The 23,342-nt window shown below is 36.7% G+C and overlaps 1 protein-coding gene across 1 annotated transcript in view; it reads right to left on the bottom strand.

The window, feature by feature from the left end:
• LOC110454650 (E3 ubiquitin-protein ligase HECTD1-like) overlaps nucleotides 1-23,342 on the bottom strand; it is a 59,372-nt gene that overhangs the window by 30,329 nt on the left and 5,701 nt on the right. Inside the window, exons 3-17 of the mRNA XM_021504285.1 lie at nucleotides 17,641-17,875; nucleotides 15,126-15,353; nucleotides 14,602-14,927; nucleotides 13,796-14,007; nucleotides 13,089-13,165; nucleotides 12,657-12,755; nucleotides 11,367-11,490; nucleotides 9,063-9,252; nucleotides 8,445-8,586; nucleotides 7,954-8,121; nucleotides 7,229-7,642; nucleotides 1,917-2,084; nucleotides 1,500-1,637; nucleotides 1,137-1,283; nucleotides 599-687 (exon numbers count right to left, since the gene is read on the bottom strand). Of these exons, the coding sequence (XP_021359960.1) occupies nucleotides 599-687; nucleotides 1,137-1,283; nucleotides 1,500-1,637; nucleotides 1,917-2,084; nucleotides 7,229-7,642; nucleotides 7,954-8,121; nucleotides 8,445-8,586; nucleotides 9,063-9,252; nucleotides 11,367-11,490; nucleotides 12,657-12,755; nucleotides 13,089-13,165; nucleotides 13,796-14,007; nucleotides 14,602-14,927; nucleotides 15,126-15,353; nucleotides 17,641-17,875 (2,757 nt within the window). The remainder of the gene's footprint in view (nucleotides 1-598; nucleotides 688-1,136; nucleotides 1,284-1,499; nucleotides 1,638-1,916; nucleotides 2,085-7,228; nucleotides 7,643-7,953; nucleotides 8,122-8,444; nucleotides 8,587-9,062; nucleotides 9,253-11,366; nucleotides 11,491-12,656; nucleotides 12,756-13,088; nucleotides 13,166-13,795; nucleotides 14,008-14,601; nucleotides 14,928-15,125; nucleotides 15,354-17,640; nucleotides 17,876-23,342) is intronic.

Genomic DNA, 23,342 nt, shown 5'->3' with positions numbered 1-23,342 from the left:
CAGATCAGCAGTAACTTTTCATTAGGCTTCACATAGACAGATCAGCAGTAACTTTTCATTAGGCTTCACATAGTCAGATCAGCAGTAACTTTTCATTAGGCTTCACATAGACGGATCAGCAGTAACTTTTAATGATGCTTCAAACAGACAGATCAGCAGTAACTTTTAATGATGCTTCAAAAAGGCAAAGCAGGGGTAACTATCAATGATGCTTTTGACCAGCTGTGAGACCGGAAATAGACATCACTGATGTCCTATAAACCTGAAGTACAAGTCACCTTAATCACTGATGTCCTATAAACCTGGAGTACAAGTCACCTTAATCACTGATGTCCTATAAACCTGGAGACAAGTCACCTTAATTATTGTTACAGAGTTTCAGAGTGTGATGATTTAAGTCTAAATTTGAAGACATGTTTTTTTTCACACCAAGCATACACCCCTACAACAGTACAATGACATTATTCAGTTCCAGAAATTGAACTCTCTACCATGATTATTTTTTCTCATCAAATCAGAAGTGCTTTCTCCCTAAAATTTTTGCACATTCATAATTGATAATGAAGCATGATGTGAGTTTTTTTTATACATAACTTACCTTTCCTTTTCCTGAAAAACACCTTTAAACAGGTCAATTCTCTCTCGTGTCCTCTTCTTACTTTCCTTACTATTGGAATCTTCTATATTCTGAGGGCATAAAATCAAATAATACTCTAGAGATCTTTCTTTATTACAATTGTTTGCTGTGTGCAAAATAAATACATCACCAAATAAGTGTATTCAAGTCATCTTATACAACGCATACTGGACTAACAGTTCCAAGTGTTTTTACCATGGGGCTAACATTGTTGAAGATGTTAAGAACTTAAAGTCAATAGTTAGTCAGTTACTCAATTGGAAAATCGAGCGAGAACCAAATACAAAATTCACTGTTGGAAACGTCAGACAGTTAAATACCCCATAAATTGCCCTAAGTTTACCTGGGTTACACCTATCAATTATCTTTCAAATATTAGGTGAACAATAATAAGAAGAAAAAAAGACAGTGCACGAACAGAAGTGTTAGTGTTGTTTTTCCACTCAATGCGTGACAAGTTATTGATTTAATCAGTTTGACTACCCTAGGTTATACTGACATTGTTGAGGATGTTGAGCAGCGTCTGTACAAGGCCACTGGAGTGAAGTTCATAAGCAGATACAGTATGGTCATCCTTCAGGAGCATGACCAGCTCGGCCAAGGAGGCAGTCATGTCCTCCAACCACGTAACCGCTCCATCAGGGGACTGTAACATCAAACGTAATCAATCCATCACATCATCCACTGGGCAGCAATCAACAATAGTCAACCAAACAATACATTATCTGAGAAAGTGCTAAGAAAACAACACATAAAATACTATAGCACAACATATCTTATGATCTTTATGACAAAGCAATATTACAATCTAGAGTACACAATAACGGATATATTCAACATTATTCAAGGGCAGGCAACTCACCCTGACTTGGCTGATCTGTTTGGCACATGCAGCCTCTAGCTGTTGTACTATGGTGCGTATCTTGGCAACCACTCCCCGAGGCATTGCCTCTGCTGCCCTGAAGTAGTCCTCATAAATCCCACGTGCTTGTTGTCGAACCTGTTGGCAATAATACAGCATTTAATAACTCAATAACAATTGCTCCCTAAGTTTTATCATGAATGTGAATGATTCATCAATTGCTTTCCAATACAAACTCTGTAACACCTTAAACATAATTTATTTTTTATGAATCAATCTCTTATTCATGTAAGTATTTCCTGAAGAAGAGATTCATTTTTAAATGACATCCTCATGAAACAGAGATTTATTTTTTAGTGAAATCCTCTTCAAGTAGTTATTTAATTTTTAGCGAAATCCTGTATTTAACCAACTTACTTTAGTTTTGATTTCTTCTGTTTTTGACCTGAATTTCTTGCTTTTCTTCCCGCCCCAGCCAGATGCAAATTCCGGTCCAAGTGATGTCTCTGCTGTGAAGGAGTGCTTGGTGCCACGGTTAGACTCAAAGATAAAGCCCTGAAGATCCTCCCTCAAAATAGTGGCCTGCTGCATCAAACAAACTAGGATATACCAAGGTCTATGTCTACTGCACCAAATATCAATTGATTGTCATAGAAAATGCACATCTGTAGTCAGTTTCCTTTGGTCTACAACTGTATTATGCTGGTAATACACTACAATGTATTCTACTGGTATTACACTACAATGTATTTTACTGGTATTACACTACAATGTATTCTACTGGTATTACACTACAACTGTATACTACTGGTATTACACTGCAACTGTATTATACTGGTATTACACTACAATGTATTCTACTGGTATTATACTACAATGTATTCTAGTGGTATTATACTACAGTGTATTCTACTGGTATTACACTACAACTGTATTCTACTGGTATTACACTACAACTGTATTCTATTGGTATTACACTACAACTGTATTCAATTGGTATTATACTACAACTGTATTCTATTGGTATTACACTACAACTGTATTCTACTGGTATTCTACTACAACTGTATTCTATTGGTATTACACTACAACTGTATTCTATTGGTATTATACTACAACTGTATTCTATTGGTATTACACTACAACTGTATTCTATTGGTATTATACTACAACTGTATTCTGTTGGTATTACACTACAATTGTATTCTATTCCTATTGGCCTTATACTACAATTGTATTCTGCTGGTATTATATTACAACTGTATTCTACTTGCATTATACTACAAATGTATTCTATTGGCATTATACTACAACTGTATTCTACTGGTATTACAATACAACTGTATTCTACTGGTATTACACTACAACTGTATTCTATTGGTATTACACTACAACTGTATTCTATTGGTATTATACTACAACTGTATTCTATTGGTATTACACTACAACTGTATTCTATTGGTATTATACTACAACTGTATTCTATTGGTATTACACTACAACTGTATTCTATTGGTATTATACTACAACTGTATTCTATTGGTATTACACTACAACTGTATTCTATTGGTATTATACTACAACTGTATTCTATTGGTATTACACTACAACTGTATTCTATTGGTATTATACTACAACTGTATTCTATTGGTATTACACTACAACTGTATTCTATTGGTATTATACTACAACTGTATTCTATTGGTATTACACTACAACTGTATTCTATTGGTATTATACTACAACTGTATTCTATTGGTATTACACTACAACTGTATTCTATTGGTATTATACTACAACTGTATTCTATTGGTATTACACTACAACTGTATTCTATTGGTATTATACTACAACTGTATTCTATTGGTATTACACTACAACTGTATTCTATTGGCATTATACTACAACTGTATTCTATTGGTATTACACTACAACTGTATTCTATTGGTATTATACTACAACTGTATTCTATTGGTATTACACTACAACTGTATTCTATTGGTATTATACTACAACTGTATTCTATTGGTATTACACTACAACTGTATTCTATTGGTATTATACTACAACTGTATTCTATTGGTATTACACTACAACTGTATTCTATTGGTATTATACTACAACTGTATTCTATTGGTATTACACTACAACTGTATTCTATTGGTATTATACTACAACTGTATTCTATTGGTATTACACTACAACTGTATTCTATTGGTATTATACTACAACTGTATTCTATTGGTATTACACTACAACTGTATTCTATTGGTATTATACTACAACTGTATTCTATTGGTATTACACTACAACTGTATTCTATTGGTATTATACTACAACTGTATTCTATTGGTATTACACTACAACTGTATTCTATTGGTATTCTACTACAACTGTATTCTATTGGTATTACACTACAACTGTATTCTATTGGTATTATACTACAACTGTATTCTATTGGTATTACACTACAACTGTATTCTATTGGTATTATACTACAACTGTATTCTATTGGTATTACACTACAACTGTATTCTATTGGTATTATACTACAACTGTATTCTATTGGTATTACACTACAACTGTATTCTATTGGTATTATACTACAACTGTATTCTATTGGTATTACACTACAACTGTATTCTATTGGTATTATACTACAACTGTATTCTATTGGTATTACACTACAACTGTATTCTATTGGTATTATACTACAACTGTATTCTATTGGTATTACACTACAACTGTATTCTATTGGTATTATACTACAACTGTATTCTATTGGTATTACACTACAACTGTATTCTATTGGTATTATACTACAACTGTATTCTATTGGTATTACACTACAACTGTATTCTATTGGTATTCTACTACAACTGTATTCTATTGGTATTACACTACAACTGTATTCTATTGGTATTATACTACAACTGTATTCTATTGGTATTACACTACAACTGTATTCTATTGGTATTCTACTACAACTGTATTCTATTGGTATTACACTACAACTGTATTCTATTGGTATTATACTACAACTGTATTCTATTGGTATTACACTACAACTGTATTCTATTGGTATTATACTACAACTGTATTCTATTGGTATTACACTACAACTGTATTCTATTGGTATTATACTACAACTGTATTCTATTGGTATTACACTACAACTGTATTCTATTGGTATTATACTACAACTGTATTCTATTGGTATTACACTACAACTGTATTCTATTGGTATTATACTACAACTGTATTCTATTGGTATTACACTACAACTGTATTCTATTGGTATTATACTACAACTGTATTCTATTGGTATTACACTACAACTGTATTCTATTGGTATTATACTACAACTGTATTCTATTGGTATTACACTACAACTGTATTCTATTGGTATTATACTACAACTGTATTCTATTGGTATTACACTACAATTGTATTCTATTCCTATTGGCCTTATACTACAATTGTATTCTGCTGGTATTATATTACAACTGTATTCTACTTGCATTATACTACAAATGTATTCTATTGGCATTATACTACAAATGTATTCAATTGGTATTATACTACAACTGTCTGTAATCTGCTGGTATTACACTACAACTGTATTCTACTGGTATTACACTACAACTGTATTCTATTGGTATTACACTACAACTGTATTCTATTGGCATTATACTACAACTGTATTCAATTGGTATTATACTACAATTGTATTCTATTGGTATTATACTACAACTGTATTCTACTGGTATTACACTACAACTGTATTCTATTGGTATAACACTACAACTGTATTCTATTGGTATTATTATACAACTGTATTCTATTGGAATTATACTACAACTGTATTATATTGGTATTACACTACAACTGTATTCTATTGGTATTATACTACAACTGTCTGTAATCAGCTGGTATTATACTACAACTGTATTCTATTGGTATTACACTACAACTGTATTCTACTGGTATTATACTACAATTGTATTCTATTGGTATTACACTACAGCTGTATTCTATTGGTATTATACTACAACTGTATTCTGCTGTCATTACACTACAACTGTATTCTAATGGTATTATACTACAACTATATTCTATTGGTATTATACTACAACTGTCTGTAATCTGCTGGTATTACACTACAACTGTATTGTATTGGTATAACACTACAACTGTATTCTATTGGTATTATAATACAACTGTATAGTATTGGTATTACACTAAAATTGTATTCTACTAGTATTATACTACAATTGTATTCTATTGGTATTACACTAACACTGTATTATGCTTCCATTAAACTACAACTGTATTCTACTGCTATTAAACTACAACTGTATTCTATTGGTATAATACTACAACTGTCTGTAATCAGTTGGTATTATACTACAACTGTATTCTATTTGTATTACACTACAACTGTATTCTGCTGGTATTAAACCACAACTGTATTCTACTGGTATTATACTATAACTGTAGTCTGCTGCCATTACACTACAACTTTATTCTACTGGTATTATACTACAACTATATTCTATTGGTACTATACTACAACTGTATTCTATTGGTATTATTATTCAACTGTATTCTATTGGAATTATAGTACAAGTGTATTATATTGGTATTACACTACAACTGGAGTCTATTGGGATTATACTACAACTGTCTGTAATCAGCTGGTTTTATACTACAACTGTATTCTATTTGTATTACACTACAACTGTATTCTATTGGTATTACACTAAAACTGTATTCTATTGGTATTATACTACAACTGTATAGTATTGGTATTACACTACAATTGTATTCTACTGGTATTATACTACAATTGTATTCTATTGGTATTACACTACAACTGTATTCTGCTTCCATTACACTACAACTGTATTCTACTGGTATTATACTACAACTGTATTCTATTGGTATTATACTACAACTGTCTGTAATCTGCTGGTATTACACTACAACTGTATTCTACTGGTATCATACTACAACTGTATTCTATTGGTATTACGCATATACACTACAACTGTATTCTATTGGTATTATACTACAACTGTATTCTATTGGTATTACACTACAACTGTATTCTATTGGTATTACACTACAACTGTATTCTATTGGTATTATAATACAACTGTCTGTTTTATGCTGGTATTAAGGCAACAATCTTGATATGACTGATTTTGAAAAATTATTAACTAACTCAACAGAGAATTTTAAAATAATTCATTAATGAGATAATTGCCTTCTTTACATCATAGGAATATCAAATTTTTCAGGTATGGTGAGTTGTTTTTACTTTTAATCAATACAGTATGTGCTCTTAATAAATTCAGTATTGACCTGTACTATGTGTCAAAGTGAATTTTACATAACTCACACAGGAAACAAACCACAAAATAAAATTAAAAAATTAATAACAAAACAAAATTTGACCAAAAAACAATGCATTGCGAATATCAGGTGACACATGGAATAAATAGGAAAAACCTTTCATAAAATGCTTTAACAATGGGAACACATAACAAACTTAAAACCTGAATCATTAACAAAGATGTAGGCATCATCTGAACTAATGTCTGATTTATAACAAATGAAAAGCATTTATAAGATGTTGCTGAACAAAAATGTCTTCAAATCAGGTTTTAAGTGAAAACCAAAAAGGAACAAAATTGAACAAAAGAATAAAAAAATAGAATAGATACATTCATCACCTGTTGACCATCAGCGTTGTGTATCTGAATCTCCCCCTCTTTCTTGCACTGGAGTGACCAGTTACCGATGACCATGCGAGGAGAGGAGGTACGAGACAGGATGGGCCGACTTGGGGTACCAGACTTGATCTGACTTTTGGCACGCTGGAGCTTTTCCAGAAACTCGCCACGGTTCTCTGAGCTGTCCGGTCCACCCTCAGGGCTGCCACTTGAGTACATTGTGGCAAGCTTGCTGTCCAGAATGAACCGGAACCAACCATTACTACCATTGCTGAGTTCAAGAGCTGCAGCGTCGCTCCAGAGGTAGAGACAGTCGCGACTACGAACCATGCACCAGTCCTTCCAGTGATATGGACGACCTTGTTGAATGTCAAGGGCATCCTCCTGGAGCTGCTCATCCTCGTCCTGAGGTCAAAGGTCAGACACGTAAACAAGCAATTGGGTAAGAAGTCAACAATAACACAGGATCAAAGGTTAGTGATGACCTTAGAAGCATTAGGGGCAAACAAAATCTGAACAATGTTAAGAGCAAACAATTGTGCTAGGATTAGAGAGTGAAAGCCAAGAATGGTGATGAATAAAGCTTGTCAAGTCTAGAGGCTCATGGCCTTGATTTGGAATACACCAGACTAGCCATTTGCTTACAGGATATTTTCCTGCCACTGAAGTATCTCAATACAACACACAATACTAGAGACATAGAGATCTCCACTTACCTTGTCCTCTTTAGCCGTGGCTCCTTCTTCTTCGTCCATGGGGCCAGCTAGGGACAACACTCTCCCAAACAGGCCCAGGCGTGCGAAATGTTCAAGGAATGTGTCCTGGTTCTTTGACATCAGGTCTTGGATGATGTGTAATACTACCTGATGGCCTTCGTCATCCTCCTGGGTTAAAGGTCAAACAGATAGTTACAATCACTACTTTGTTAAAGGTCAAATAGAGATATCATTGTTATATTGGAAAATTATCATACTGGGAAATATCAATTTTACAATAATGTCAACAAATCATCAACTGATACTTTTAATAAATATGAACTGTTTTGTTATAGATATATGCTGAAGCATAACTTGTGAATGAATTTAATTTAACTGAAAAAGAAACCTGCTTACAATATCTCAATCATCAGTAATGAGGCTTACTGTAGGATAAATAGAGGGTATTTGTTAATCTACATATTTCTACCTTTATTTAAAGAAGATCTTACCTCATGGTCTAACACATTTGCCATGACTTCAGTGAGAGATCCTGCAAAGTTGGCCACATAAAACTCAGGATTACACATATCACCTAGTAATGGATTGGTGATGTAGTGAATCATCTTCTTCAGCAGGGAAAGACTAGATTTTCTGTAAAATAAGGACATAAGACTATCTTCAGCAGGGAAAGACTAGATCTTCTGTAAAATAAGGACATAAGACTATCTTCAGCAGGGAAAGACTAGATTCTGTAAAATAAGGACATAAGACTATCTTCAGCAAGGAAAGACTAGATCTTCTGTAAAATAAGGACATAAGAATATCTTCAGCAAGGAAAGACCAGATTTTCTGTAATATAAGAACATATATCTAACTTCAGCAAGGAAAGACAAGTTGTCCTAATCCACTAGATACCCCCGGGGCTTAAACATTTTCTGTCAAAGCTAGAGAAAAAATTTCAACATTTACTATGATAAAATATTGTTGAAATATATCTCTACCCTGAACATTAGAACTCTACACAAACAGAAATTTTACAGTGCCATTACTTTCAGAATATTTCAATTATTCAAGGAATCTATAGCGAAGACCTAACTGCCTACAATTATACAGGTGGAGATCCTTACCTTACAGAGGGAAGCATGGTGCTCTGAAACACGTGTGTGAAGACTGGGAGAAGCTGTTTTAGATAAAGTGGGGCTACTTCAGGGTCACCTTTGGGATCCTCAGATTCCTCCTCCTTCTCAACCACTTCTTCCTCCTTCTTCTTCTCCACCTCAGCAGCGATCTCCCTGTTCACCGGCACCATCCACTCCGCTATAATGCCAAAAAAATCATATTAATATGTCCCTAATATATAAGTTTGATTTTATAAAACAAGAGATCCCAGAGGGATCTTGGTGCCCACCTTTGTACCATCTTCATTAGTTCTTTGTCAGTTCGATCTTTTCTCTTCTTTCCTCTAATCTGTTTGATCGAGTCATGTTAACAGTAAATGCACCTTGAGGTAACTTTTGATCTAAACTTAATACTGATGTGTATGAAAGCCAACCTTCAAAGTGAGTTTGTCATTTCACATATTTACTAGTACAGTACTTAATGTGAAAGAAATAGAATCGATCATTGCAATATGAGAAAGATCTGTTTAGTTCTTCTTTTAATCCATTTTGTTTTTATGATCAGTCTCAAAATATAACATACACAACGAGGGATCAAGGGGAACCTACATTTAAAATTTGAGAAAGATCCCTCCCGTACTTCCCGAGAAATAGCGATAACAAACTTTCACTATCAAAATCCAAGATGGCTGCCTGTCGGCCATGTTGTTTATCCGATCAGTCTCAAAAGTTGCCCTGCACAGCTAAGGACCAAGGGGAACCTACATATAAAATTTGAGAAAGATCCCTCTAGTACTTCTTGAGAAATACCGAAAACAAGAATTGTTTAAGGACGGACGACGGACGCAGGGGGATTTGAATGATCAGATGATGGTGGGCTAAAAACTAGAAATTATCAAAATGACATGAAAGTCACCTCATTTCTATATTTGTATATGATAATTTTCAGTATAATAAATCATTGACCAAGCTACAATTTTAAATTTTAAATACGCAATTCAAAGTAGTTTTCTGATTGTCTGCAAATCTGACTGAATCGGACATTGATAGGCCTATCGGCAGAGTGTGTATGCTTTGTTGAAGGCAGTCTCTCAAACAGGTCCGACACAGACCGCCAACAGCCAAATTCACCAGACATGAAAAACACAAAACAATTGTGTTTTCAGCAATTCTTTTTTGAAATGAAAACATTGGAATGTATTTGGCTGTTTTGAGCCTGTTAATAAAAAAAAAATCAAACTCAAACTTTTATTATTATCGGTTCAATTTGCATGTATGTGACTTTGTGAGTTCCTGCAGGTAAATAGTATCACGTGATCTTGAATCTTTACAATACACAAACTTGTAAACTTCCCCACTTTCCCAATGTCATTTTGACACATTCCTACTATCAAGATTAAATAGTTCAGCATGATTTTACCCAAGAACGACATTTTAACCCCGGAGTGCTATTACAATGCAATTCTTCGTTATGTTTCCCCATACGTGGTATCGTACCTGAAAGTTGGGCCTACTTTAGTCGAGTTTATTTATCCGATTCTATCGTATAATATGACTTTAATTTGCAATTTTTGGTAATGGTTAAAAAGACAATGCAATAAGGCGTTATTCAACAACATTTAACAGTTTATTGCTGCGAGCAAATTTCAAAACATTTCCGAAAATCCCCGAAAAAACCCCGGATAAATCAAATGGTCGCGACCAAGGACTGGTTTTGGATTGTTCTCGAGTATCTGCGCACCCCTTTATTGACACTTTCATTTTTCCTTAAGAAAAGTGCATACCATATGCAAATATTTACGGTTGTCGATGGTCAGACATAAAATATCTAAATCAATCAACAGCAATCCATAATATAACAGTCTACCCCTTCGGGAACCTCGAAGGTGCCTGATTCATACTCGGAACATCTTTAGGTTATATGTTATTCCCGTGTGAAATTTGGAACGCCTTCAGGTTGTAGGTTATTCCAGTTTGAAAAGGAAATCTACATCTGAGTTATCGAAGAGCTTGTAATTAGCGTCTGTTATATTCTGACAGAAGCAAACACACGAAAGCTCTTCAGAGTGATAGGCAACAGATGTCAAATATGGGACTGAAACAGAAATTAATAGTCCCCACTGGGGTTCCCCCAGGGGTGACTAAAAACCACTTTTGACAGACTACATCCTAACTAAATCAGAACATGAAAGAAGTGTTTCTGTTAACTTTTGATACTTGTCTTTGTTAATTAATGAATATTTAATAACATATTTAATCAGACATTTATTTCTGGCCATATAATCAGAATGGCTAGTCACATAGATCACTTACCAGGTGACTGGAGGGTCTGAATGACCTCACGGTGACCTTCGTCCCCCCTCTCTCTAGCCTTGTCCAGGGGAGTTTTCCCATCCTCATCTCTCAGGTCTGGGTTAGCACCATACCTTAGCAGAGTCTGTGTAAATGATAACAGCACAATATATGATATCACACATTTAATAAAAATATTTAATCCTTTTCCTGTTTTATGCTACATCTTGATGATACCAACTTTTGCAATTTGCGAGTACATGCAATATTTGTGGTTTTACTGTAACCTTTATCATTTGAGAACTACTATAGGAACTACTTTACTGTAACCTTTATTATTTGAGAACTACTATAGGAACTAGTTTCCTGTAACCTTTATCATTTGAGAACTACTTTAGGAACTACTTTACTGTAACCTTTATGATTTGAGAACTACTATAGGAACTAGTTTACTGTAACCTTTATCATTTGAGAACTACTATAGGAACTACTTTACTGTAACCTTTATCATTTGAGAACTACTGTAGGAACTACTTTACGGTAACCTTTATGATTTGAGAACTACTTTAGGAACTAGTTTACTGTAACCTTTATCATTAGAGAACTACTTTAGGAACTAGTTCACTGTAACCTTTATCATTTGAGAACTACTGTAGGAACTACTTTACGGTAACCTTTATGATTTGAGAACTATTTTAGGAACTACTTTACTGTAACCCTTATAATTTGAGAACTACTATATGAACTACTTTACTGTAACCTTCATGATTTGAGAACTACTATAGGAACTAGTTTCCTGTAACCTTTATCATTTGAGGACTACTATAGGAACTACTTTACTGTAACCTTTAAATTTTGAGAACTACTATAGGAGCTACTTTACTGTAACCTTTATCATTAGAGAACTACTTTAGGAACTTCTTTACTGTAACCTTTATCATGAGAGAACTACTTTAGGAACTAGTTTACTGTAACCTTTATCATTTGAGAATTACTATAGGAACTAGTTTACTGTAACCTTTATCATTTGAGAACTACTTTAGGAACTTCTTTAGGAACTACTTTACTGTAACCTTTATCATTAGAGAACTACTTTAGGAACTTCTTTACTGTAACCTTTATCATTAGAGAACTACTATAAGAACTACTTTACTGTAACCTTTATCATTTGAGAACTACTATAGGAACTATTTTACTGTAACCTTTATCATTTGAGAACTACTATAGGAACTACTTTAACACCATCATATTTCTAAGATAAAATATTCATTCTTATCCCTCTATTCCAGACACAGTTGATCACAAATTTACCTTGACAATTTGAGGTCGTCCGAAGCAGGCTGCATAATGTAATGATGATGATCTCAGACCCCGGTTAACGTCAGCACCTCGTTCACACAGAAACTCGACCTTAGAAAACACGGACGTTTGCTACTTATAGTATACATACAGAAACTACACAGTGAAAATGACAGGGTTTGTTGGTTGTACTGGGTTTAACATCCTATCAACAGCAAAGGTCATTTAAGGACCTGTAAACGACAGGGACTTGATACTTCTACTATACATATATACAGTATCACCTATCGTAACAGACAGTTGTGTATGAATAAAATATTGAGCTTGGTGTAATTATAAACAAAGCCAAAACAAAGAATTTGAAGAAAACTACAAAATCTGTTCTACAGTTGATATAGATAGTGTTGTTTCTGATGGGGTTTAATAGAGAAGAGAACGCCATACCATTTCCTGTGTTCCGAAGGCTGATGCCCAGTTCAACAGAGTCTGTCCAACATCATCCATGAAGTTCACCTCAAACCCTGAAGTCATACAACATTAATCACATATTACAATTTAACCAACCCAAGGTTCTTACTGATTCCCTAGGTCCTTACAGATTCCCAAGGTCCTTACTGATTCCCAAGGTCCTTACTGATTCCCAAGGTCCTTACTGATTCCCAAGGTCCTTACTGATTCCCAAGGTCCTTACTGATTCCCTAGGTCCTTACTGATTCCCAAGGTCCTTATTGATTCCCAAGGTCCTTACTGATTCCAAAGGCTCTTACCGATTCCCAAGGTCCTTACTGATTCCCTAGGTCCTTACTGATTCCCAAGGTCCTTACTGTAATGATCTTGTAATAATCCCAGGGAATCACTACTTAGAAAACAGTTACTTGGGTAAAAGATACATTCTCAACTTAGACCTACATTTTTAGAAAATGAAAGTACTTTCAATATCTCAGTGAGGCAGGATATGCCCCTGTAGACGATAAGAGATAACAGGGCTTTACACAAAGTAGTTTTATTACTAGTAAAATCTAGGACACGGAATGAACGTAACAGTAGCCTCTACTATATTGTGTCTGTGTTATCTATGGTAGCTACTACCAGTGTCTAACACATCTTTGAGAGGTACCTTCATTATCTAACACATCTATGAGAGCCCCTACCATTGTCCACAGCATCTATGAGAGCATCCGTGTCTTTACTTCGTATACAGTCAATGAGTTGGCGGTGGGATCGCTCCCCTGAGCTGTCAGTGCGACGTAGTCCTGAGATACGACTTGTAATACTGGACACACCAGCCTTAGGTAAGGCTTTCCTCCCCTCAAACAGCAGTACCAGTAACAGGTCTACTAGACGCATTGTGTCCAGGCAGCATCTGTAACACAGAAAACCATACTAATAAAGGTCTTCAAACATGTTTCAAACCTTATATTAGGGTCCTACATAAGGGCCAAAACAAACTGATTTAACACTATTTTACATTTATTTGTACCTTTATCACTGAAACTTCTACCTTCTTTACAGATCATGACAAAAAGGTATTTTTAGAACTCTGATTGTAGAGTTATTTGCCAGTGCTCTCAATTAACTCCCCTCCTCCCAAACAACACTGCATTATTACTGATGATTAGAACAGACTTCTTCTGATTTTTTTTTTTTTCTCTCTCCTAGTTCAGGATCTTTGATCAGCTGGATCTTCAACTTTTATGTCAAACACACAAATTCAGGGATTTTTAGGACAACCCTTCAAACTTTCGGGCGTTTACAATCCCAAAAATCGTTACTCTTTGAGGACTGCGTCACAAATAATAAAGAATTTTAATGTTATAATTATAATAATAAATTAACAGGAAAAGATCTTGCAGTGTGTTTAAACTGTCTATTATGAACATTTCTTGACATGTTTTAATTAACACTTGAAGCTCAATTTTTGCACCTCTTATCCCTCTCAAGTCCACTTCTCTATTACCTCTCATCTCCCTTTAGTCCACTTTCCACTGCATCAGGCAGTTCTGACCGAAGGAGGTCGTGTGTGATGCTGGGGGACCCGCGACAGAGAGTGGACAGCAGGCTGATGACTGTGGATATACTTGGGCTGGACTTGGACTCCGAGGTGATACTGACTGTCCCAGGTGTACTGGATACAGACGCGTTGTGGCCGGACTCTCCAGCCTTCTGAAGACGCAGCAGCAGTTCATTGATAAGGCCATGCTGAGACAGAGGAGAGGGGTCTACTCCTCGACGGGTAAACCGATCAGCCAGTGAGGCAAAGCACCTTAGAGAGCCATCAGACACCTGTGTGTATGGGAACATGGAGTTTAATTATGTACACAACACTAGATCTATATACTGTATAAGGATTTACCATAGACAGCACATAGTTAATGGGTAAAATGCATCATTCTATCTTTTTCTTTAAAATTACATGTGCATTTTGCATTTAAAACCTGGAAGGCAGGTTTAATGATTACTGAAGCCATATTAAATACTTACAAACTGGTCCTCATGCTCCAACAGTGTAGACAGGGACACGACACATTCCTCCAAGGACGGATCCTGTGGCTCCATCTTGCCACAGAGCCTTGACACCACAGACATGGAGGAGTGGAGTGTGTCCTTGTGTACCTGTGACCCATGCTGCTGAATAAACATCAGCACACAGTTCAGGCCGCCCGCATCAAACACTGCCCCAGACTCTCGGGTACAGATCCGCTCCATTACCTGTTCATAACATATAACATAGATCAGTTTTATTGATAAATGTGGAGGAGGGGGTCGTTGGGGTGGGGAATCATGACGTGGAGGGGGGTTATGGGAGTAGGGAATCAAGATAAAAAGGGTATCTGATATATTGTATCTATTCATAGTAATACACTGTCAGTAGGCTTAATATTTACTCAGATAACCAAGCATGGTATTCATATTTTCAGAGATTGTAACAACCCAAATTTGAATGGTTTTTAACATCTACATATGCTGTGTACATATTGGTAGCAGTACTCTCAACAATTGCAGGTTAACCTCATTAGGAGACCACCTCTTCTGTCAGTACAAACTACAATAGAACATATCTAGAGATGCCATCCATTCTGTCAGAACACATATTGGTAGCAGTACTCTCAACAATTGCAGGTTAACCTAATTAGGAGACCACCTCTTCTGTCAGTACAAACTACAATGGAACATATCTAGAGATGCCATCGCTTCTGTCAGAACAGTAACATCTGTCTAGAGAGACCACCTCTTATGTCAGTACAAACTACAATGGAACATATCTAGAGATGCCATCCCTTCTGTTAGAACAGTAAGATCTGTCTAGAGAGACCACCTCTTATGTCAGTACAAACTACAATGGAACATATCTAGAGATGCCATCGCTTCTGTCAGAACAGTAAAATCTGTCTACAGAGACCACCTCTTCTGTCAGAACAAACTACAATAGAACATATCTAGAGATGCCATCCCTTCTGTCAGAACAGTAAGATCTGTCTAGAGAGACCACCTCTTCTGTCAGAACAAACTACAATAGAACATATCTAGAGATGCCATCCCTTCTGTCAGAACAGTAAGATCTGTCTAGAGAGACCACCTCTTCTGTCAGAACAAACTACAATAGAACATATCTAGAGATGCCATCCCTTCTGTCAGAACAGTAAGATCTGTCTAGAGAGACCACCTCTTCTGTCAGAACAAACTACAATAGAACATATCTAGAGATGCCATCCCTTCTGTCAGAACAGTAAGATCTGTCTAGAGAGACCACCTCTTCTGTCAGAACAAACTACAATAGAACATATCTAGAGATGCCATCCCTTCTGTCAGAACAGTAAGATCTGTCTAGAGAGACCACCTCTTCTGTCAGAACAAACTACAATAGAACATATCTAGAGATGCCATCCCTTCTGTCAGAACAGTAAGATCTGTCTAGAGAGACCACCTCTTCTGTCAGAACAAACTACAATAGAACATATCTAGAGATGCCATCCCTTCTGTCAGAACAGTAAGATCTGTCTAGAGAGACCACCTCTTCTGTCAGAACAAACTACAATAGAACATATCTAGAGATGCCATCCCTTCTGTCAGAACAGTAAGATCTGTCTAGAGAGACCACCTCTTCTGTCAGAACAAACTACAATAGAACATATCTAGAGATGCCATCCCTTCTGTCAGAACAGTAAGATCTGTCTAGAGAGACCACCTCTTCTGTCAGAACAAACTACAATAGAACATATCTAGAGATGCCATCCCTTCTGTCAGAACAGTAAGATCTGTCTAGAGAGACCACCTCTTCTGTCAGAACAAACTACAATAGAACATATCTAGAGATGCCATCCCTTCTGTCAGAACAGTAAGATCTGTCTAGAGAGACCACCTCTTCTGTCAGAACAAACTACAATAGAACATATCTAGAGATGCCATCCCTTCTGTCAGAACAGTAAGATCTGTCTAGAGAGACCACCTCTTCTGTCAGAACAAACTACAATAGAACATATCTAGAGATGCCATCCCTTCTGTCAGAACAGTAAGATCTGTCTAGAGAGACCACCTCTTCTGTCAGAACAAACTACAATAGAACATATCTAGAGATGCCATCCCTTCTGTCAGAACAGTAAGATCTGTCTAGAGAGACCACCTCTTCTGTCAGAACAAACTACAATAGAACATATCTAGAGATGCCATCCCTTCTGTCAGAACAGTAAGATCTGTCTAGAGAGACCACCTCTTCTGTCAGAACAAACTACAATAGAACATATCTAGAGATGCCATCCCTTCTGTCAGAACAGTAAGATCTGTCTAGAGAGACCACCTCTTCTGTCAGTACAAACTACAATAGAACATATCTAGAGATGCCATCCCTTCTATCAGAACAGTAAGATCTGTCTAGAGAGACCACCTCTTCTGTCAGAATTGTAGAACAAATACCTGGTATGTAATCTTCAGAAAGTGCAACTCTCAGATCAATTGGTTTCCATTTCTACAGTGAAGAAAAGTCAAAGTTGAATCCTACCTTAATGCACTGTTCAGCAAGGTCACGACTGGTGCGGGAGGACATCTCCACGACAACCAACCTGTTACACAGAGCCTTGATGGCGCCATCAACGGCCACAATACGGCGGGTGCACTCAGCAGACACATCCAGGTAGTATGTGATGGCTCTTGCAGTCACCTCAAGCACATTATCAGGGGCACACTCGTCCAAGAAGATCCTGCACAGGGCAGGCAAGAAAGTCCTCGGAGGGCAGCTGTGGAGAATCAGAGGAGTTAAATATCATACATAATCAAGAATAAGCGGGTTAAGTATCATACATAATCAGGTTGTGTTTTGTTTTATATTTTGATGTTAAAAGATATAAAGTAAAACCCCGTTGTAATGCCACCATTAATTTACTCAGAACGGATTTCCCCCAACGTTAATACACCCGTTGTAACGGACGGACAACGCCATACCATAATACTACCGTCAAATTTGACGGTCGTATAAAAAGGGGTATAGTATCTTCTGCATAAGTCTGACACATGTAGCTTGAATTTTGATTTATGGGAAAAAAGCAACAAGTCTGTTATATGTTTGATAACTACATCCAATCCATTGTGGACAAAAACATGCCAATACCTAAAATATTTGCAGACATTCTGCCACAAAATATATGTCATTGTCATAAATTCGTGAATATCTTAAAAGATAACGTCACAGTCCTGACTATAGTCAGGCAGTTATCTGGTGGACCTGACCAGTATGATCCAGTTATCTGGGGGACCTGACCAGTATGATCCAGTTATCTGGTGAACCTGACCAGTATGATCCAGTTATCTGGTGGACTTGACCAGTATGATCTAGTTATCTGGTGGACATGACCAGTATGATCCAGTTATCTGGTGGACCTGATCAGTATTATCCAGTTATCTGGTGGACCTGACCAGCATTATCCAGTTATCTGGTGGACCTAACAAGTATGATCAGTTATCTGGTGGACCTGACCAGTATGATCCAGCTATCTGGTGGACCTGACCAGTATGATCCAGTTATATGGTGGACCTGACCAGTATGATCCAGTTATCTGGTGGACCAGACCAGTATGATCCAGTTACCTGGTGGACCTGACCAGTATGATCCAGTTATATGGTGGACCTGACCAGTATGATCCAGTTATCTGTTGGACCAGACCAGTATGATCCAGTTATCTGGTGGACCTAACAAGTATGATCAGTTATCTGGTGGACCTGACCAGTATGATCCAGCTATCTGGTGGACCTGACCAGTATGATCCAGTTCTCTGGTGGACCTAGGCCTTACCAGTATGATCCAGTTATCTGGAGGACCTGACCAGTATGATCCAGTTATCTGGTTGACCTGACCAGTATGATCCAGTTATCTGGTGGACTTGACCAGTATGATCTAGTTATCTGGTGGACATGACCAGTATGATCCAGTTATCTGGTGGACCAGACCAGTATGATCCAGTTATCTGGTGGACCTAGGCCTTACCAGTATGATCCAGTTATCTGGTGAACCTGACCAGTATGATCCAGTTATCTGGTGGACTTGACCAGTATGATCTAGTTATCTGGTGGACATGACCAGTATGATCCAGTTATCTGGTGGACCAGACCAGTATGATCCAGTTACCTGGTGGACCTGACCAGTATGATCCAGTTATATGGTGGACCTGACCAGTATGATCCAGTTATCTGGTGGACCTAGGCCTTACCAGTATGATCCAGTTATCTGGTGGACCTGACCAGTATGATCCAGTTATCTGGTGGACCTGACAAGCATGATCAAGTTATCTGGTGGACCTGACCAGTATGATCTAGTTATCTGGTGGACCTGACCAGTATTATCCAGTTATCTGGTGGACCTAACAAGTATGATCCAGTTATCTGGTGGAGCTGACCAGTATGATCCAGTTATCTGGGGGACCTGACCAGTATGATCCAGTTATCTGGTTGACCTGACCAGTATGATCCAGTTATCTGGTTGACCTGACCAGTATGATCCAGTTATCTGGCGGACCTGACAAGCATGATCCAGTTATCTGGTGGACCTGCCCAGTATGATCCAGTTATCTGGTGGACCTGACAAGTATGATCCAGTATAAGACAGTATGAATAAATATTTCAATGCGATTGAATTTGCGCAATAGTAACACAACGATACAATAACATCATATTTTTATGAATCAATGTAAAAGACTATCTATCACTAATGAAACACCTACTTAATGAGATAATGTAATACCAGGTTTAAGTAAGACCTTTTGGAGAGGTACATGTAGCAATTCAATGTTATACTTATCATTGTTGGTGTTGCTAAATTAATGGTAAACCCATAGCGAGCCTATCAGTAATATATATGTTGACAAACTTTGTCAGCTTATGACAATATTGGCGTAATAAATATGGTAAATGTTGTCAGTCTATGATTGATGTTGTCAGTCTACGATTAATGCTGTCAGTCTATGATTGATGTTGTCAGTCTATGATTGATGTTGTCAGTCTATGATTGATGTTGTCACTCTGATAAATGTTGTCAGTCTATGATTGATGTTGTCAGTCTATGATTAATGTTGTCAGTCTATGATTGATGTTGTCACTCTATGATTGATGTTGTCACTCTATGATTGATGTTGTCAGTCTATGATTGATGTTGTCACTCTATGATTAATGTTGTCACTCTATGATTAATGTTGTCACTCTATGATTGATGTTGTCACTCTATGATTGATGTTGTCAGTCTATGATTGATGTTGTCACTCTATGATTAATGTTGTCACTCTATGATTAATGTTGTCACTCTATGATTGATGTTGTCACTCTATGATTGATGTTGTCAGTCTATGATTAATGTTGTCAGTCTATGATTGACGTTGTCAGTCTATGATTGACGTTGTCACTCTATAATTAATGTTGTCACTCTATGATTGATGTTGTCAGTCTAAGATTAATGTTGTCACTCTATAATTAATGTTGTCACTCTATGATTGATGTTGTCAGTCTATGATTAATGTTGTCACTCTATGATTGACGTTGTCACTCTATGATTGATGTTGTCAGTCTATGATTGATGTTGTCAGTCTTTGATTAATGTTGTCACTCTTATGATAACTGCTGATCAGATGTTCTATGATAAATGATATCTATCTACAGTACATGTTACTGCACTATGAAAAATGCTGTCAGTCAGACTCAGTCTATTATCAAACTTGTCTAAATGTACGTAATGTATATATATATGGTCAAACATAGAGTAGACATTTATTTAAATTGTGAGAATACGGTACACAAAATACAAGGAGCTATATATGATGTTATGATTTCTCACAGCTGGGTTTGAATTGTACACCACAGAACAGGTATAGCCTACAAATGGGGTGTTTGTACTACACATGTATCACAGATCCAGACAGATCTGTACATGTATACGTAACAGGTGATAGACATTATAACACCTGTATCCTGTTCACACATGTCAGTCACACACTGTGATCTGGTAATCAGCTTAAACTTGGGAATCCATTAGGTAATCTACAGATGATTAATGAATCTTTATAAAGTATGTTTAGAAAATATACGTCACAAAGATACTACACCAAAATCTAGTGGTGTTTTAGCAGGATTAGTCACACAACTCTAGTTTTTATTTGAATTACTAGCTTACAGTGGTGTTATGCAGCTGATTATTATATAGTCCAGTGGTGACTCATTACACCACTATTACAACACCATCATCACAACTCCACCTTAACATAAGTTCTATATCCCACATGCCCCCTTTCCCTAGCACAGGAATAGTGTTTGCATAGTGTTCTGCATCATACTGACATAACCTGCCAACACTAGCTGGCTATTAAAGCTAAACAAGTTAAACCTATTTATAGCTAAGTATCAGTATTCATATTCTGTAGGACATGCATTACAGGAAACAAAATGCATGTGTCTATCTCCAAGTTGTCCTGTGTCAGACCAGTATATTACATTACACAACTACCAGTACTAACAGGTGGTTGTCCTGTGTCAGACCAGTATATTACATTACACAACTACCAGTACTAACAGGTGGTTGTCCTGTGTCAGACCAGTATATTACATTACACAACTACCAGTACTAACAGGTGGTTGTCCTGTGTCAGACCAGTATATTACATTACACAACTACCAGTACTAACAGGTGGTTGTCCTGTGTCAGACCAGTATATTACATTACACAACTACCAGTACTAACAGGTGGTTGTCCTGTGTCAGACCAGTATATTACATTACACAACTACCAGTACTAACAGGTGGTTGTCCTGTGTCAGACCAGTATATTACATTACACAACTACCAGTACTAACAGGTGGTTGTCCTGTGTCAGACCAGTATATTACATTACACAACTACCAGTACTAACAGGTGGTTGTCCTGTGTCAGACCAGTATATTACATTACACAACTACCAGTACTAACAGGTGGTTGTCCTGTGTCAGACCAGTATATTACATTACACAACTACCAGTACTAACAGGTGGTTGTCCTGTGTCAGACCAGTATATTACATTATACAACTACCAGTACAAACAGGTGGTTGTCCTGTGTCAGACCAGTATATTACATTACACAACTACAAAAATGTACCAGTACTAACAGGTGGTTGTCCTGTGACAGACCAGTATATTACATTATACAACTACCAGTACTAACAGGTGGTTGTCCCGTGTCAGACCAGTATATTACATTACACACCTACCAGTACTAACAGGTGGTTGTCCCGTGTCAGACCAGTATATTACATTATACATGGTTCATACAAACTTTTGACCTCAAAATTTAAGGACTTTTCAAGGGTTTTTCAAAACAAATTTTGAAAATTCAAGGGCTCATTTATATTGCAAAATAAACAAACAATTTTAATAAACAACAAGGCCTTGAGGGGCTAGGACTGAAGGAAAGTCATCGGTGTTCGGATTTGGATTAGGAACAGTCGAGGTAGGTCTCAATGTATTTGTCGTTGAAGTAGAGGGTTTGGTATAAAAGTGTCCAAGGCCGAGTCGAAGCGGTCCCCGAAAATGTTTCACGTGTTAATGACTTTTCATCTTGCCCAGATCGATAATTTTGTTACACAGCGAGCTCATAGCAGAAGTCCTATCAACCTTGAACTCCCTCACCGAAAAAAATCTTGGATCGTCTAGCCATTTGCGGGTAAAAACACACTTCCCCATCGCAGTTGTTGCGTTCGTGTTCCCCTCCTGTTAACAATATTCTTAATGCGCATGACCTTATGTCACTTTGGCGCTTAGACTACGATTCAAACGCAGTGACGATATGAATTGAAAAAGTAAAACCGGAAACTTCATCGGTATATATTTTCCGGAATTATTAAAAATTACGATCTGCAATTTGACGATCAATTTGTGTTAAAGATAATTATTGTTTGCGGCGAATGATTACAAAATACGGAATTAACATGACAGAAACGGATACCCTACTAACTTCTTTGATTTTCAAGGGTTTTTCAAGGACTCCCATTGATTTTCAAGGGTTTTTCAAGGCTTACAGTCATTTTCAAGGGTTTTTCAAGACAGACATCAAATTCAAGGGTTTTTCAAGACCTGTGCGAACCATGTTATACAACTACTAGTACATGTACTAACAGGTGGTTGTCCTATATTATCATCACTTATCAGAACATTAGACAACTCCCAGTGTGTTATCATGATACATATAGCTTTA

The sequence above is a fragment of the Mizuhopecten yessoensis genome, unplaced genomic scaffold, assembly GCF_002113885.1.
Source record: "Mizuhopecten yessoensis strain PY_sf001 unplaced genomic scaffold, ASM211388v2 scaffold7987, whole genome shotgun sequence".
Taxonomy (NCBI): Eukaryota; Metazoa; Mollusca; class Bivalvia; order Pectinida; family Pectinidae; genus Mizuhopecten; species Mizuhopecten yessoensis.
The sequence above is the reverse complement of the archived record's forward strand: the minus strand, read 5'-3'. Positions and strand labels throughout refer to the sequence as shown.